We start from the raw sequence: 15501 nt of genomic DNA, 5'->3' as shown, positions 1-15501 counted from the left end.
TGGTTTTTGGTGATGCACTGGTCTTTTATTGTTGTCCTTGGAGTCAAATAGCAAATAGTCAAAAGCTGCAGCTCTGCAGACCAAACATGGTTCCTCATTGTTATGATGGATGAATCTCTCAGGCTCCATTTTTCCTTTGGGTCAATATTAGGTTCTGTCCATCATTTTTGCCTCATCTCTGTGGCTTCAGCTTTGTTCACCAGGTATTGTACAGATATGAGCAGAACTGCCCCCCCTCCTGTCCCTGGATTACAGCTACTTCCTGCTCTATAATTAAAGGTTTATCCTGCATAACGGAGAAATTCGACTGTAAAACCTTGAGAAGCAAATTACAGCTTTTCCTGTAGTTGGAGGAAACGTCTTGATATGTAAACAATCTGCTCTTCAGCTCAGCGCCCTCTCTATGGTTCCCCCCCTCCTCTCTCTTTTGTTCCGTGGGAATGTGAGACGGGCCAGGTTCCTCTAAGACTCCAGCTCGAAAGATTGAGGAGGATTTCCAGCACCTTCGTGGCCTGAAGGCGTCTCCCAGGAACTCAGAGTTTCTGATCAGCAGCTGATTTTTCTGAGAAGAGAAGCACATCTGGAAGAGGAAACCACTGTAAGACATCCGACATAGAGGAGCTGAGGATGCAGTCCGTTCCTCCAGAGTCCTCTCAATCATCTAATTACTTGATGAATCAAACCAAAAGCACATCTAAATGTAGCAGGATACTGGAATTGCCCACTCCTGATCTAGATTATTGAAGCATGTTTCATCCCAGCTCACTTTATTTTGGCTCTTAGGTAAAAGGGAAAGACTGAAGACAGAACGGCTCCGTCAATCAGGACAGAGCAGGTATAAAACCTGTTACAGGCTGCAGAAGACCTGAGACCTTCTGACAGGAGAACCAACCTAAACATGTAGGCAGAGATCGAATCGGGTTGGACCACAACAGCTTCATGGGTCAGGATGGCCTAGTCAAAGACCATCCTTCAATACGGCTAGACATTAACAGAGCAGACAATTCAGATTTAGTTTCTGAAAGCCTTATAAAGTAAATCACTTTACGCATAAGTGTTGCTTTGATTCAAGGTTCATTGAGTGGTAGAAACACCAAAAAACTTCAAAAAACTCAAGAGTGGGATTATTTGGTTAAGATCTGGTGTAAAGTTAGTCTGAGGCCAGGCTGCACCAGGGACAGGTATTCCTTTGAAACAATGATACGGCCCCTGGAAGCGGCCCCCATCGCGAACATTTGGAAAATCCTGAGCCAGGACTTGTAAATCCCAGTTCCTGGGAGTCATGTTGCACCAGCTTGTCCTGCGGAAACACGCTGAGACGCAGTGAGACAGATGCCCGCCTTCACACAAATAGGGGCGCTCATTTCCAACTGTTAACAAGCCTCTGAAAAAACACCCAAAACAAGCTCCCTCCTCCATCACTGCCTCCTGCCAGAAGCTTCAGGTCGGCCAGACCCGCTGCCATCATGCTGCCGGTCGGAGGCAAACCCATTCAGCAGGATGAGGCATGTCCTTGAGAAACATGAGCAAACTGAGCTCCTTTCAAAACAGACAAGTTACTTAAACCCAGATTAGCATCTCCCCAGGATGTTCCTGTATTAAAGGATGGCTTCATGCCAACGGCTTTACATCTTCTACTGCATGTCGGCCTGCATCACTTTCCTGACAGCTGGAATAAATTCCCTGAATAAACGCGGATAATGTGATATTCCTCAAGTCTAAGAAGAAAAAACAGACCTGAGGGTCTCTGGGGCTGTTAGAAACTTCTTCACCGCGAAGCTCTTCCTTCTTCTTCCAGCGTCAGAGCAACGAAATCCCCTCTCTGCATCTAACCCCTCCCCTTGGGGAGCAGTGGGCCGCCATTGTGCGGGGCCTGGGCAGCAGAGTGGGGTTAAGGGTCTTGCTCAGGGACCGACAGTGGAGGCTGTGGTAGTTGAACTCAGAACCTCTGGATTCCAAGTTAACCACTAGGCGGCCACTCCCCAAAGCGGGCGTTAGCGGGAAGGGTCTTGCCTAAGGACCCACACTGGCAACTCGTCCCCCCCCAGCTGGGATACGAACCAGATCACCACCTGACCTGAGCGTCCGAGGGCCCAGCCAGGCGGGACTCCACCAATGACCTCTGGAGATAGAAAGCCCCCCCAAAACAGAGGACAAACAAGGTCTCTGATGAATCTGGAAGATCTCCTCCATTGTTGGATTTCATAAAGCACCTAATCAATCGGCACCAGCTGCCCGTCTGTGCCGCCCCCAGACTCTAACCAGAACAGAGGAGATGAAGATGATGAGTAGAAGATGAAGATCATCTAATGTCCCATTTGGACCGACGGCCTCAGGCAGTCCTGCCATGGCAGAGTGGACTTTCACTCGGCGCCAGCTCGTCTCTCTTGCCCAATTAGTAATTCATGACACCGGTACTTCTGAGGCCCAACCAGTCCTGGTTCTGGTTCCCCCCCCTGACTTGCTGTCCAACTCTTTCTGACTTCAGCGAGGTCATAAAGATGGAGCCGGGCAGCGTAGCCGAGCCGCCGTGGTCATGACAGCATCCATTATTCATGCCACGGCCGTCTCAGCATCTTCTCCTCTTGTTTGAAGAACGGCCGGTTCCTTTGGTGGCAGCGCCAGCATCCGGACCGGCCCAGTTTCTCCTCCCTAAACAATTAATGCTCCTCTGGTGGCAGGCCACCAAGTCCATCATTAAGCACAGATAAAGCCACACTGTCATACAAGCAGCGTCTTGTTAACATTTCAAAGACCCCCCCCCCCCCCCCTCCGTCCACTGCTACGCCAGGCGGCTCTAAGTAATTCATGACGTTTACACTGGGGAGGACAGAACAAGGTCTTTCGGCCTCATTAGAACATTTCTTCAGATTCAGCCGCCGTCTTTCAGTCGGACTCTGATCATCAACCACCCAGATTCCTAAAGCTTCCTCATCCCGGCTGAACGTCTGCTTAGAGCAGCGGGAACAATTGAACGTTACCTCTGGTCAGGCTGCCCGGCGACGGCTTTTTAGCTTCTGGGAAGCTGCTTCCATCCAAAGCAGAACTTTTGCTCTCCTTCTTGTCGGTGGCCGTCGGACCGGAAGCTTCCATGCTGGTTTACAAATCCTGCTGGACCTGCAGACAAACAGGAGGGAATTCTGTCAGGAAAACATCAGGTTTATTTATTAAAACTACTGTTCTTGAAGTTCACCTAACTACAACACAGTCACAGCAGTGGCGAGAATTTGCTTGGAAGAACCAGATCAGATACTTCATGACACCCTAAAGGAAAAGTCAACAAACATGCTGGAGGCTTTGTAACCACGTGGATTCTGACCATTCACACATTTTCTGGAAATGTGAGAAAATGCAGTCATTCTGGGATGCCATTCACTCAGCTATCTGGGAGATGTTGACGCATGTGATACTCCGACCTTGTCTTGTGTTGTACTTGGGATATTTGGACAATACTGTACATGTAAAAGACCAATATCTGCTAAAGATTCTCCTTGTGGCTGCAAAGAAAACAACATCTAAGAACTGGTTTAAAAGTGAAACCCCAACAGATGAACGATGGATCCGTATTGTAGAAGACATCCAAACAATAGAACGACTTACGTATGAATTGAAAATGAAAGAAGAGGCTTTTGTAAAGGCGTGGGAAAAATGGTTATTATATACGACAAAAAGAGCTTATTGCTAATTTTGATCTCTTTATTATTTTTTTATTAATCTACCCCCCCACAGGCTTTGTTGTTCATTTATATTTCTTCTATGTAAACATATTTTTTTATTGTTTGGTATAGTTTTGTTTGCACTTGTTTGTTATGTTCTGTTATCAAATTGCAAAAGTGACAGAAGAATGAAAAGAACTAGTGGGAGAAAAAAAAAAGATGGAAGGAAAATGTCAATTTGCCCTCCCCCCCACATATAAAAAAAGGGGGGGGGGGACTAGAAAACTTGATATTTGCAAAGAGTGCAATTCATATGTTTATAACATAAAAAAAAAAAAAAAAAAACTACAGTTCTTCCTCTGAACCTGCATGGAGTTATAATCCATGATTGGTGCAAAGACCAAAAAAACAAAAAAAAAAACATTAAGGCAATCCAGGAATTAAACCTTGAATAAATTCTTTAAAAAAAGGGTTTCGAGAGAAATTTTGCTGTTTTCTTAGATTGTACTTTTACAAATATTTTTATTATTTTTTAAAACTTTGTTTAAGGTTGAATTTTAACTGTTTTATACAGATTAGATTCCCTTCAAATCAAAACCAAAACAAATGTTCACTTTTCGTCCTGCAGACCAATAGAAATAGACTTCACCCCCCAGAAGCGGAGAAAATGGGATTTTTTTTTGTTGTAAAACTCAATCTGGAAAAACAGAAATTTGAAAATCTGAAAATATAAAACTAGTAAAAAAGATCATTTGAAAACTTAAAGATCAAAGTTATTCTTAAAACTATTTTTATTTGATTAAATAGTTTTTACAAGTTTCATTTCTGGATAGAATTGCAATAATAATGGAACAAAGTTGAATCCATAAATACGTCCATGAGGGTTTGGTGGTTTTTCTGAGGAAGCATCAATGTTTTTTTTACATTAATTAAATTCTATTCAGTTTATTTCTATAGCTCCAATTCACATCATGTCATCTCAGGTCACTTTATAGATCCAGATCAACCAGATCATCCAGTCAGATTGATTCAAAGTTTTCTATCTAAGGAAAACCAGCTGATTGCATCGACTCATTGACTCTTCAGCAATCCCTCACACTAAGCATGCTTGTAGCGACAGTGGAGAGGAAAAACTCCCTTTGAACAGGAAGAAACCTCCAGCAGAACCAGGCTCAGTGACTTTCATTAATTGGTTATACGTGTTTTTTTATTGATCACATTTTATTTGTGAACTCCTGATTGTTCTTTCTGAGATGCTGCCGTTTACCTCCTGTTTTTCCTACCTGCTTAAATAAAGATTAAAAGAAAAAAAACACTGAATAATCTGCTGATGGGCAGAACAGAACGTTTAAGTGTCGGATTTACAAAGAACATCAAATCCAAAACCAAGAGACCTAAAAACATTTTCTTCTACTAAAGCTGTGAAGCTAATGAGTCTGCAGTCAGACTCTGCTGTTCTGCTGTTTTCAGCAATTACCAAATATAACATGTTAGATGTTAAATAATTCATTAAATCAGTCAATGAAGAGAACAGATCTGAGAATTATCTACATGTTGGTTTAATGTTTATAATAAATAAGCAATAAAGCAAATTAGAGGATATTTCTGCACATATTTCTCTGAAAGATTTTTTAGAAACTGCTCTCTGTGCACCGCGGGGTTCTTTGCTGATCAATTCCATCGCCATGGGCATGTGTGACGCTTTAAACACGCAGCAGCCATGTTTTTCCAGCCACACCGCGTCTGAGCCGCAGGTCGCTGTGACTCGGAGAGACGGACAGGATGTTCTCAGCAGACGTTCTGTGAGGAACCTCAGAGCCCAGAACATCTGCAGTCAGAACGGTTTAATGACACAGCTGGATTTCTCAGAGTTTAGTCCTTAAAACAAACTAACTGTAAGATAGAAATGTGTCTTTTAGATCCGTTTCAGCTGAGAGGAGCAGAAGCTCAGATCCGGTTTCATCCAGTCTGCTGGTTTCTGTCGACCCAAACCTGAAGAGCTGCTTTGGTTTCATGTTGATTTCCAAAATGTCCTCCCTTCCTGTGCGCCGCGTTTACCAGAGACCGGTTCTGTGACCCGGCGGCGGCGCCGCTCACCTGTCAGTGCGCCAGGGTAAGCCGATTAGAGGTGGGCCACTAACGGCTCTAAGCTGCATCTGCTTCTTTTTTCCTGCTGCCAGGAGCGTCCGGCAGCGAGCCGGAGAGCCGACTCCTCTTGGATAACGCTGACATCACCTCAGCGCTCCGCTGGCTTTTATCGGACCTGGACCGGGACACAGACCAGAACCCTGCTGCCAAGAAGTGCGGCGGCGATTTGTCGCCGTAACGTTTCCATCCAAGGAACATCTGGCAGCGTTCTCCATGCTGCCACATCATGCCAGCTATCTGCTGCTGGACTCTGAACCATGAGCCAAGATTCTGGAGGGTTCTAGCGCCGCCTGTGCGGGCCGTCATCCAGAAGTCATGAAATACCGTTTGAATACATTCAGATACAAAACAAAAACTGATGCAGCGGCCTTAAGTTCACCTCGCCATAAATCTGGGTCCCTGCAGACCAGACCACAGGGCGGTCCGGGTCCGACAGGCGGGACTACCTAACAGCCAGATGGTACGGGCCGTAGCTGAACCAACCGCCAGAACAGCTTCTTTCTCCATCCTCTGGTTGGTCTGTCAGGATAAGAGTCTCCTGTTGGACCACCGACCTCAGAGCCAATCAGGATTAGACCGGTTTCAGAGACACCGAACTCCCAACAGGTCCCACATAGACAGGGCGGTAAGTTCTCCAGCGTTTCAGTCTCTCCATCAACCAAACAAGAAACAGGCCGGTTTGATCTGATTAAAGTTTAGACAAACATCGTTTCCCTGCAGAAATGTTATTAGACCAGGTTCTGTTCTGGTTCTGTTACTCAACTAAAAGGCCCGGCTTAAGGAATGTCCATCTGAGCAGAACATCTCGTCTGTTTTAAACTCTCTACATCTACCTGCATCTCGTCCTGAAAGTAGATGATCACGTTTCCACATCTCTAGCTAGCAGGAACCCAAGAGAAACCGAGGGCCCAGTATGATTGTCGGGAATCCAAAGAAAAACAGCGACAGTGGAGAGAAAAAGCTCCTGTTAACAGGGAGGAACCTCTGGCAGAACCAGAACCAGGCCCAGTTGGACAAACCATGGGGACCTTTGCTACGTTCAGACTGCTGGCAGCAGAAGCAGCTGGTTTACATGCAAAGTCAATGATTGACGCGCATCAAGGTGCAGCAGAAGGTCCTGCAGCTCATCTAAGCATCTGAGGCGCTTCAGCAGCTGCTGGACGCGCCTCATCAACCAATGAGAGAAGCTGATCTGGGAGCTGGCAGGGAGTCAGACGCAGCACTGCTGATGCAGAGCGCTATGATCACTCCTCTGAAACAGTTTATTAACGCCTAAATTAACTTCAAATGTGGAAACCTGCCGGCAGAATATGTTGGCTTTTATTATCCTGCTGCCTGCAGTTTGTAGCACAGACCTGAAAAACGCTAACATCTACTTCCAGCCGCCACCAACAGGAGGGGAAAACCCTGGAGAGGCGAGCGGGCCTGAGGCAGCTGCTGCTGGGGATTCCCAGTGACAGCGCAGCGCCGGTATGTGGGGGTCTGAGCGGCTCCCACAGAGAAATAATCTTTGAAGGCAGGATGGTAATCTGGATGAACTGACTGCACAGACCATGTTTTCAGGAGGACTTTCTCACTTCAACTTAGATTCTAACTACTTTCTACCCGCTGATCACAGCTAATATAGCCGCCATTGTTCCAGGCAGAGAAAGGATAGGGTAGCTCCGCCCACCAAGCAGTTAGACCAGCAAAGATGCTTCAGCCGCGCGTCAGAACTAAACTGGTACAAGCATAAAAAATTAAGCATCATGCGCGTTTTTGCTGCTCCTGCTGCTTCTGCTCTGAACGTAGCACAATTGTTCATCTAATTATTCTACTTTTCTAGTTTAATTTGCTGATACGTTTAGTCTCTTATTGGGTTTCTTGTGCATATTTGTTCCTCTTTGACTTCTTACTCCACAGGTTTTCCCTCCTCGTGATAAAACAAGAAGTTGTATTTTAGAATGACATCAGTAAAGTTTAGGCTTTAACACGAAGCGGCAAAGACCTAGCTAGCAACCAAATCCGCTAGCTAGGGGTTAGCTTAACTTATGAAAAGTCAGCCCAGTTTTTGGTCTCAGTCCAATGAATCAGAGCAGGAATATGATCAATTAAACACTTTACAGGAGAACAGAAGACCTCGCCTGGTCAGCCAGACCAACAATTCCCTCTAATGCCCCCCCTTTCAGAGGCATAGACAGGTATGGGGCATTGCAGGCTAACAAAGAAGCCAAACGACCCCCATTCCAAAGGGGGGGACCCGTTCATCCATTTCTATTTTCATTAGAGTTGCGCCGATGCCATTTTTTGGCCCCGATACCGATACCATAATAATGTAAAATAATCGCCATAATGGCTTCATGTCAAGCTGCTGCCTTCCTTTGTGAAGCAGGAAAAAATCTAATACAAAGTGAATCCAGTAGAACTTTTTATTGCCTACCAGGAGTGGGTGACAATAGTTAAATAAACTTATGGCTCTCAAAATGGTATCGGTGCCCTATTTGTTGGTACTCGCCGATACCGATACCACCATTTTAGGGCAGTATCGGGGCCCCGTCCGATACTGGTATCGGTATCGGTGCAACACTAATTTTCATGTTTTCTAAACTAAAACCAGGCTTTGTTGGGCTGCTGGATAAAACCTGGAACTAAACGCTATTTCTGACATTTTGGATTGAAAAATCTTCCTGGATGGAAGAGAAACGTCTTCAAACTTGGAAACAAAGTCCAGAGGATTGATTTTAACATTTTTGGAAGGATCAATAACAAAAGGTCATTTTCTATCCTTCCTTCCTGGTGAAACTGGTTGAGGTAATGGGAAAAGCTTCCTCCCAGTAAAGGATCTGAAGGTTTTAAGTTTAATCAGCTTTTTTACTTTCAGGCAAACGTTTGTCTGCAGCAGGACGAGTCGGAGGAACCGGTAATTGGGTCAGCGCTTCTCTTTGTTTTTTGGCCCATTTTTTCCTTAGATGCTTCCTCCTCTTCCTCTCCTCCACTTCGTTTACTTTCTGCCCCCTTTTGTCTCAGACTGCAGGACTTTAGTTGTGCGACCTGCTGTGTGTTTTTCTTAGCGCCTCGTTCAGTTTCAAGTGTTCCTCTCCTGCACCGCCGCTCAACAGCTCCCCTTTCACCAGCGCTGAAAGGAATGCAAACACACATGAAAGGAGCGCCTCTGGTTTGAAGATTTCCAGGCTTCGCTGCTCGTCCTGCTTTCTTCCTTCCTATCTTTCAGTGGATGCGATCCATATGCTGGTACGCCGCCTCTCCTGCCAGCACATGCACACAGACACCGAGAGGCTCACCAACTGCTGCTGCTCGCTCTGCTCTCTTGGCAGAGCCGTGAGGTCTGCTGCCCCCATGCCACCTGCACGCCGCTTTCTGTCCATGCAGGCCAACATAACAACCATTAAAGCCTGAAGACCAGCAGGTTGGACATTTTTCTGTCTTCTCAGAGACGTAATTTTATCTCGGAGGAGGGTTTAGATTACAGCAGCCTGATGAGGGACCGGCTGGGATCTGCAGAAAATGAGTAAAACCAGAGGATTGTTGATGTGTTGGAGCATGTTTAAGATGCAGCGTCGGCACTAGATGATTGTTCTGAGCTCTTTGTCTTCCTTTCTTTGACTTTTTTTGTTCTTTTCAGATAAAACCATAAAGTTTGTTGTTTTGATTTTCTTTATTTTTTGCAGCAGCATGAAAGGCTGCAAATAAACAGAAGCTTTTTATGGGTTTATGAAGCAGCAGAAATGGCGGCTCATCAGCGGAGCTAGCGGTTTTAGCCTCATCTTTTCACTGAGGCCTTCTGTGTTATGAACTGACCGAGCTCTCGTCTTAGCGCCACTGGGGGATTTACCATTAGGCAATACTAGGCAGCTGCCTAGGGCCCCCAAGTCCCTGGGGGCCCCATAAAACTCTGTTCACATGTATGGTTAATGCAACTATTCCTTATTTGTGCACATTAATTATGTTTTTGATAAAAATCCTTTTTCTAAAATGCCATCAGAACGCTGATAATATTAAGTGTGTCTCAGCCCCCCCCCTTCAGTGTCCGCCATATTGGATCAGTCCATTTGCTGCACATGTTCAGAAAGGTCCAAACAGACAGCAGCAAACCATTTGAAAACAAACCATGCAAAGAGCAGTGTTGCCAACTTAGCGCTTTAGTCGCTATATTTAGCCACTTTTCAGACCCCTCTAGCACTTTGATTTCTAAAAAGCTCCTAGCGCCAAATCTAGAGACTTTTTTCTGCTACTGGAGACTTTGGAGACAACATCTAAAAGCAGCGAACTCTGCTCTCCAGAGCGAGTAGATTGGTAACCCCGCCTCCTGCTCTCCTCTATCTTGTCTGCTGTCATGATTCATGCAGCTATTATTTCATCCATATGAAAAATGGAGAACAGAGAAGCAGATCATGGCTTGTCTACAGTGAAAAGAAGGACTGGGTTATTTACTTTGGCCTTTTTGGAAACACAGGAAGGAGCAATCAGCTAAGTGAGCTTAGTGCTTGGAAAAAATCTTTCATTCCTTTAGAGACAGCATGAAAAGTCAGCTGAGTACAAAACATAGAGAGGAAAACAAGAAGAAAAGGGACAAGAAGAGAGGGACACAACCTAGAACAGATAATGGATGTCTATTCTATTAACATTTCTCTATCTGGAGAATGGGGCTGTTCTATGTGTTGTTTCTCCATTCAGAGGGGCCCCTGCCTGTCTCTTCCTAGGGCCCCACATTTCCTAAACCCGCCCCTGGTTAGCGCTAACGTTTGGGGGCTAGCTTCATGCTGAGGAATGGTCAGAAGGTGAAAGCTGTACTGAAGCAGATCAGACTGTCTGGAAATCGTTGGGTTAAAATCCAAACACAGCTGCTTCTCATTAATCTGCAGATCTTCACTTCTGTTAAACCTTAAAGGTTTTCATCCGTTTACCTTCAGATTGCTCCAATTTTTTTGTCGTCTTTAGGATTTTCTGGTTTCAGAGCAGAAAACATTAAGCAGCTTCACTCAGATCTTTAAGGTAAAAACCCAGAACCATCAGAAATATGTCTGTAGACCGAGAAGTGAAACAGAACCTCTGGAGGAGGAGGGAGGCGTGACTGAAACCACAGACTGTCCCTCATCTACAGACTGGGTTCATTCACAGGCCGGCGGGTCCATTCCTCAGACCAGAACTTCACTTTGACCTCTTTCAAGCCAAGGTCTCCTCCTCCTTTTAGAGACTCAACCAGAACCAGAACCAGGAGTCGGACCGCAGACGATCCGGAGGAATAAGAAGCTGAAAGCCCAACAGAACCAGCAGAGAAAGGCGACGGTTCTCCTCCACCCTTCCTGCTGCTAAATGTAATATCCTGTGTTTGATCCTCAGACCAACACGAACCAGATGTGGAGCTTTTCAGCTCCTCCATGCTTTTCTGCTCCGAAACGTAAATGTTTTGGTTTGAAGGTTTAGATGTGATCTTATTAGGAATCTATACTGAGGAAACGTCTACAAATGGACAAAACATTTCAACATCAGGATCTAAAAATGTCTGAGGGATCATTAAACACAAACTTCATTTTAAAACTCTTTCCTTTACTTCCTGTTTCTGCTGCTGGAAACAAACTTTGAACCGTCTTCTTAGTGAAATGCTCCAAACCCAGCCACTGAAACTGACTGAGCTATCTCTATAGTTCTGCTGCTATAGGCTTAGACTGCTGGAGGACATAGGGACCCCTTTTTCATCACTCTGCTTCATTCTATCTCTATTCTCCCACTCTGCAGAATCTGTTAGTTCAATCTCTAACGTTCTGCTCTCTCTGCTTTTTCTCATAGTAGCTTCATCTGGTCTGTTCCTGTTTGGCTGTGACTCCATCCTGGAGAGAAATATCAGCTGTGCTGCTGCCATCAACACCTTTGTTTCTAGATGTTGAAGCTTGGCCTGTTTTCCAGTGTAGTCCTGTTTCTCTGACTGTGACTAACTGGATGTGCTCTCTTCATCCTCTGACATGGGAGCTGGCTCGGAGCTCATCTGCCTGGCTGTGTGTTTCCTGGACGGGGCCGCCTGTGGAGCTGGTTGCCTTTAGTATCTATGCTTCTTTTTCTATGTCTGCTTCTGTCTCCTTGAACCCCAGTGGGCCTCAGCAGATGGCCGCTCACACTGAGCCTGGTTCTGCTGGAGGTTTCTTCCTGTTCAAAGGGAGTTTTTCCTCTCCACTGTCGCTACAAGCATGCTTAGTGTGAGGGATTGCTGAAGAGTCAATGAGTCGATGCAATCAGCTGGTTTTCCTTAGATAGAAAACTTTGAATCAATCTGACTGGATGATCTGGCGAACTGGAAAGTGACCTGAGATGACATGATGTGAATTGGAGCTATAGAAATACACAGAATAGAATTGAACATGAAGGTAATATAGAAATTAGCTGGTAGATTGATGAATGAAAAGCTAGATCAGTAACTACCAACAGGAAGACTGAAGGACGGATCCATCAGACCAGCAAACCTTTAGTCAATACCAAGAGGAAGACGTCGGATTTGCGTTAAAAATAGACTTTAAACTACCTGAAGGGGCGTTTATATAAAAAACATTTTAAGGTCAGATTGCCGTACTCTTCAAATAACACCAAAAAGAAAGGAATTAAATTGTTCTTCATACAAAACTAAAGGGATAAACTAAATATCTAAACTAAAGGAATAAACGGGTATTGACCATCGGTGTGCTGGTCTGACGGAACAATGGCCGCCGAATTAACGCTCCTTCACTAAATACAGGAGGTTTTAGGTTTTTCAGGTTCCCCTTCCTGATTCATCGTCTTTGTTGTTGTTTTTTTTTTTTTTTTTTCAGATCACCTTGTTCAGATATTTAAAATGGGGCCAAATATCAAATATCTCCATATTAATGAAAACCATAATAATAGCTCTGTGTTTCAATTAGTAAACTGGATCTATTCTCTATTCATTGATTGATTGATTTATGCTAACTGTGTTAGCTTGTGTTTGTTTATCTAATGTGTGAAAAATTTCCACACAATTAAGCTTTTCTGATTCTAATCACCTGATTTGCTGAATTTTTACTTTTTGCTTTGTCCTTTATAAGCCTGCTGAGTCACACTGGGTCATAATTGAACAATTAATTATTATTTTGCAAATCGATCAATCTGTTGATTATTTTTTCAAAGAATTGATTAATAATCTGGTTTTCCTTTGGTTACTTAAAGAAAATTTACGAAATTAAACGAAGTGAAACTAAAACTTTTCCGGTTAGAGCTGATTGACAGACGAAAATAAAAAAAATCTTAATCTGAGAATGAAAACGCTGAGTCATGAGATCATCTCTCTACTAAAGCGGCTTCCTGTGACCAGTTTAGGAACCAAACCCATTCATCCAGACCAGACTAAATGAATCCTACCTTTCCACCAGAGGGGGGGGGGATTTACGATCTAGCTCAGAATCCGTAGATTTTTAACACTCTGACCCGACTGGGGGGTTTCAGTCCTAGCTGTCACAGGTGCCGCCTGCAGCTTCCTCTCTGAAACCATTTGGTCGAGTCGTTTAGCCTAAACGCCTTGTTCACACTCGCCGCAGACGCCTTCAGCTGTCGCTGACCTCAGCAGCGACTCAAACACATTTGGCCTCCTGGAGGAGCGGCGCTGCAGGGCCGGGACGCCCCGGGGAGCCCCAGAGCTGCAGCAGAAGGTTCAGCTGCTCTGATCTGAGCGGTGGGAGGTCAGAGGGTCCGGCAGCTGACCAAGCACCTCGCCTCGCTGTCCTCACAGCTCCTTCGTTCAGCTCAGTTCTAAACTAGCTGATCCAGGCTGCTAACAAACCTGCATGACGTCAACCAGCAGAAATCTCTTCCCCTTCAGGGACAGAACCAGTCCTTAGTGTCTACTGACCCGCTTCCACAAAGGTTTAATAAAAACCTGCTTCTGGTATCGCTAACATGTTTCCCCGAGCAAAGCAGACCTCTGCTCTCCAGCCTGGACCCACTGAGACCAGTTTTATCCAATATGGACCAGAAAGACCTTCACCACAGCTGCAGAAACGCAATAAACCAAAGACCTCTTCAGAAGCAGCCGGTCTGCATCTGGACAGAAAAACCTTCAGGGAAAAACCTCTTTATGAAAACCTCCAATCAAAAACCAGCTGGTCTCCAATGGAGGATTTACAGGGCGCCGTCGCCACAAACTGGTTTTTATCCATTATTAATCAGAGTGTTTTAAACGAGGGTCCTTTCTGCCGACTGTCTGAAAATGTGTTCCATGTTTTTATAGAACGCACAGAAATAAAGAAGATTTTTAATTAGCGTTTTTAGTCTTTTTGGGACAGTTTTTATAAACTTTCTTTTATAGGAGGAGGAAAAAACAAGCCAAAGGCCAGACGTTTAAATGTTTTAATCAGTGAAGCAAAGATGGCCGTTTACCTGTCCTGCAGAGACAGACCTCACCTTGATGCCGAGGGTCTGTGGAGGTTAAAGCCACAATAAGGCTGGAGTTTCACTTCCACAGAGACACAGAGAACATGGAGGATTTTAGTCAGCTGGGGGGTTTTAACATATTTGATGTTCTGAGTCAGATGAAGGAAAACTACAGTTTAAAAAGCTCCTCATTTAATTATGTTTTACATCAATAATTTTTTATATGTTTTGAATTGTGTAAATAAAGTGTTGCTAGAATTCTAAAAAAGCTCTTTAAAAACCAGGAAAACCTTTAAAACCAGTAAACCCAGTGCAGCCATTGATTGAACAATGAATCCATAAGGCTAGAATCAATGCATGTCAGCGTATCAGTCAGCTCCAGACTGATCATCAGTCATGGAGCAAAGCCTCCGCCTCTACCAATGACCCGTTAGAGAGGAGTCCGATCTGCAGGAGGATCTAGAACCTGCAGAACGTCGCTTCCTGAACAGCTTCACAGGCTGGAGCTGAGAGTCCTTCATCCTCTGAGGGACAAAACATTCAATATCACCATGTCCTGGATGAATCAGAACCTCCTGGTTAGAACCTTTAGAATATCTGGATAAAACACTCATACCTGTGTTCATCATCATCATCATCATCATCATCCTGAGGGAACAGCTGACAGAGCAACCAAAGCTCCCAGCATGTGGCTCAAAGTGATGCCATTAACAGTTCCTGGAACCAAACCTGATCACATGATCAGATCTTAATCAGTTGTTCCTGCATTCCTTCCTGAACATCAGCATCGGTCTCTGCTCTCATCCTGCTCAGCGGTAGCGACCTGCTCGCATGGCGGAGTTCAGCCTCAGAGCTCAGAACCAGAACCATCTCCGTCCCGAAGCTGATTCTGAAACAACCACAGCTGGTTCTGGCTCCACGCCGGCGTCAGGGGGATGGGGGGGGGGGGGGGGGTTGATGATGGCAGTGAAAGATATGCTGAAAGGGAGGAGGGGAGCCAATCACTGCACGCCGTTAAAGACAACCACATGTGGCCTCTTGATGCTCCGTCTCTTGTCTCAGGCTTCAATCAGAGAGGAGACTGCGGCCTGGCAGAGAGTCAGCTCCACTTCAGCTCTAATACCTCCAATCATCTGAAGCCTGACGGGCCTTCCTTTGAGGCTCCGCCCACTTTGCAGGGACAGGAACGCTCTGACTTAAATCATAGCTGAAAAACTGTTTGCCGTCGCCTCTTCCCAACACAAACCCAGCAGTTAGCAGAGCAAACAGACACGCTCTGCCACCGCCTCTGCAGCGGCTGCCTGTTTCTCTGCCTGCATCGGCTGAA

General features: G+C 45.1%; 1 protein-coding gene across 1 annotated transcript in view; it reads right to left on the bottom strand.

Moving 5' to 3' along the window:
* gli2a (GLI family zinc finger 2a) overlaps positions 1-15501 on the bottom strand; it is a 95134-nt gene that overhangs the window by 68872 nt on the left and 10761 nt on the right. Inside the window, exon 2 of the mRNA XM_038300945.1 lies at positions 2982-3117. Within this exon, the coding sequence (XP_038156873.1) occupies positions 2982-3093 (112 nt within the window). The 5' untranslated portion in view covers positions 3094-3117. The remainder of the gene's footprint in view (positions 1-2981; positions 3118-15501) is intronic.

The sequence above is a fragment of the Cyprinodon tularosa genome, unplaced genomic scaffold (assembly GCF_016077235.1).
Source record: "Cyprinodon tularosa strain WSP-4 unplaced genomic scaffold, ASM1607723v1 ctg1123, whole genome shotgun sequence".
In the NCBI taxonomy this organism is placed as follows: Eukaryota; Metazoa; Chordata; class Actinopteri; order Cyprinodontiformes; family Cyprinodontidae; genus Cyprinodon; species Cyprinodon tularosa.
Note: the sequence above shows the minus strand (reverse complement) of the source record. Positions and strands in the feature narration are given on the sequence as shown.